The sequence below is a fragment of the Propithecus coquereli genome, unplaced genomic scaffold, assembly GCF_000956105.1.
Source record: "Propithecus coquereli isolate 6110/MARCELLA unplaced genomic scaffold, Pcoq_1.0 Scaffold45, whole genome shotgun sequence".
Lineage (NCBI taxonomy): Eukaryota > Metazoa > Chordata > Mammalia > Primates > Indriidae > Propithecus > Propithecus coquereli.
In genome coordinates, this window is record NW_012150285.1 from 5,804,482 (window position 1) to 5,807,457 (window position 2,976).

At 53.0% G+C, this 2,976-nt stretch overlaps 1 protein-coding gene across 1 annotated transcript in view; it reads right to left on the bottom strand.

The window, feature by feature from the left end:
* SVIL (supervillin) overlaps nt 1–2,976 on the bottom strand; it is an 83,965-nt gene that overhangs the window by 20,424 nt on the left and 60,565 nt on the right. The window contains exons 24-26 of the mRNA XM_012654844.1: nt 2,563–2,645; nt 1,228–1,372; nt 230–506 (exon numbers count right to left, since the gene is read on the bottom strand). Of these exons, the coding sequence (XP_012510298.1) occupies nt 230–506; nt 1,228–1,372; nt 2,563–2,645 (505 nt within the window). The remainder of the gene's footprint in view (nt 1–229; nt 507–1,227; nt 1,373–2,562; nt 2,646–2,976) is intronic.

Genomic DNA, 2,976 nt, shown 5'->3' on the forward strand with positions numbered 1-2,976 from the left:
GGGGCGGGGGGAGGGTAGCGGGGAAGCCCTGGCGGGCACCTTCCGTCCCTGCGAGCCAACGCTGGAGGCGTGGGTACTGCTAGCTTGTCAGGAGTCGCCTCGCCTCGTCTCTGCGGTTTACTCGGTGGCTCAGAGGTGCGTGACCGGAGAGGGGCGCTGCCCCCTGCAGTGGAGGGCGCCGCGTGCGCGGGGGCCTCTCGGCGGGAAGGCGACGCCGGCGCGCACTAACCTGCGGTGCTCACCACGTACTTCCACTTGACCACGTAGGCGTCCCCCTCGTGGAACTGCCCGGTGCTCTGTTTGGGGAGCCTGCTGTAGTCGAACTCGAGGATGTGCCAGACGTCCACGGAGACGCTGGAGATCTCGAACTGCCTCCCGTCCGGCCCCTCCACCAGGCCGTAGCCGCGGCCCACGTTCACGCCATCCAGGACGGTGCCCGCCGTCGTCTGGGGCAGGGGCACCATCCGCGTCACGTCGTAGGGTTTGACATCGGCCCTGGGGTCTTCCTACGAGGGAACGTGAAAACATGAGGTCAGCTGCCTCTGCTTCCACAGCCTGTCCTTGTCACCCTCGATGCCGCGTCAGCCGTTCAGGGCGGCGCAGAAGCACAGCTTTCGCACGGTGTCTCAGGCGCCTGACTGCACGGAGCGGAGGCCCCGGGAGGGACCCGGGGGCCCAGATTCCCGTTGCCGCGGGAGTGCGAGGGACATCTGAGAGCAGGTGCAAACGGGGCTATTTTCACTGTCCCGAGTTAGGTTATAATTGGAGACCAGTTTGCTGTTCTACCAGCGAATCCTCGGAAGGCTTCTTAGCGTAAAGGACACTTTTGTCTGTGTGTTTATTTATTTTTTAAAAATTAATTAACGCATTGCAATTATCCATATTTATGGGGTACAATTTGATATTTTAATGCATGTGTTTGCTGTATGAGGAACGGATGGGAGAGGGAAGATGGGAGAGGTTGGTCATTGGGTACAAAGTGACAATTAGCTTGAACAATAAGCTCTGGTGTCCTGTTGCAGAGAAGGGCGACCATGGCAAGCAGTCAGGTACTGTATATCACAGAATAGCTAGAAGAGGGGTTTCTAATGTTCTCCCCACAAAGAAACGAAACCTCCGCGAGGCGATGCACACGCCGCCCACCCCGACTCGGTCCTCACACACTGACACCACTCGTGCTGGGACTCGCACCGCGCCCAGAGTTTGAGGCTCCAGCACCCAGACTACCTTCTGCTGGGCGAGTTCCCCGGCGTTCTTCTCACTAGGTCTCTTCAGTTCAGTCCAATCCAGAAACTTCTCTTTGAATAAAATAGTCTCATTGTGCTCAGTAAGTCTCCCAAATATGGCCCAATCCGGCCGCCCCTGTCCTTTTCTGCAGGGTGGGGGGAAGACAGGAAAAAAACCAAGATTAAGCCGTGACACGAAGGAATCTAAAACCAACAGACGAGGCTGCTGAAGAAAGAAGAACTCAAAATACGTAAGTGGTATATAAAACGAATGGCTTCTTTTCACTTATTTGAGTGACATTTTATTATTTTAGCCCGAAGCCTTGCAAGGCTTTGTGTCCATGGAGTTGATGTGCCTGAATGTGACATGAAACATGTCAGGACTGGATTCTTCTTGCATTCTAGCAAGTTCTTTGGGACCTTGGCAAAGGCAGGAGCCGTGTGCACACCTTACCCACCTACTTCGTGCTGCCAGACACCCGCCAGTGCTTACCGAGTCTCCCTCCAGTGATCTAACAGACCGGAAGAAGGCGTCACTCATCCCGAGTCCTCTATTGTTTTACGTCCCGTTACAGCGAAGCTCTCCGGAGTATGGAGATCTCCTCTGTTACCAAAATGAACACACTTTCCTGCCTCATAGAGGGAAGCTCTGCACATTTCTTTCTAGGCCACCGGCCATGGCAGCAGGTGGGTGAGCACAAGGACACAGGGACGGACAGGACACAGACCAACGTGGAGGTCTTGTGCGGTCTCAGGATTTAGAATTTGACACTGTGGCCAAGAACACGGGTGATCTAGAAAAGGGTAGAGCTGAGAAAGAACATGCTGTCGGGGTGCAGCCCTGAGAATAACATGCAGGCCTTTCTGGTCCCTCCAGATCAGTCTCTGGTCGTGAATGGGGCCCATTGGCCCGACTGCTGTGACCCTGTCTCAGTCACCTCCTGTCTGGTCAGGACTGCAGTGTCTGACGTTACGGCTGAGGCACATCAAAAAGGCTGCCTGTTTCAAAGGAAGCCGGAAGGCTAAAGCACAGAACACAAATACTTGCGCCTCATGCTCTCTTGGGACTTTGGGAATCAAACATCAGCGACTATGGGAAATTCACGGCTGCCTTGAAAGGTGGCGGCTCTTCTATCAAAAAGTATCTGAATGACTGTCTTTTAGGTAAATCCTATTGTGCAGACTTGCTAAGATGACTACAGAAAGGGCTCTTGGCTCCTGCTTTAGAAATCTGTCTTTTATGATTTGAGGCAAGTGCCCCAGAAGATTGCAGCGCGGGGGGTATGAACCCCGAGACGGAGCCAGGTGTGTTTCTCTGCCTCCTTCCCGGACTTACCTGTTGGAACTGGGCTCAGCAGTTTCAGACTCCTTGTGTTTTAGCAGGTGCTGGGTGTGTAACTGTGGCTGCACCTCGACATCCTGGGAGCTCGTAAGACACACTGACACACGGGCCCCACCCCACGTGAACTGAAAACACATCCCCGGGCTGCGCCCAGCCAGCACAGTTCTTTAAAATCTCTTCAGATGTTGGAAACCAGTGGGTTAGGTGCTCACTCATCTACTTGCACTAATGCGATTATGTGACTGCGATTATGTCACTATTAAATATAAACTGGTCATCATATAGATTTTGTGCATCAGCACTAATTTTTTCTTTTACTACACCAAATAAAATGATATTTTTAGTCAGAGTGTCAGTTCTTAAAACACCGGTTGTAACAGTGCTGATGTTAAATGTGCATTTGCTTAA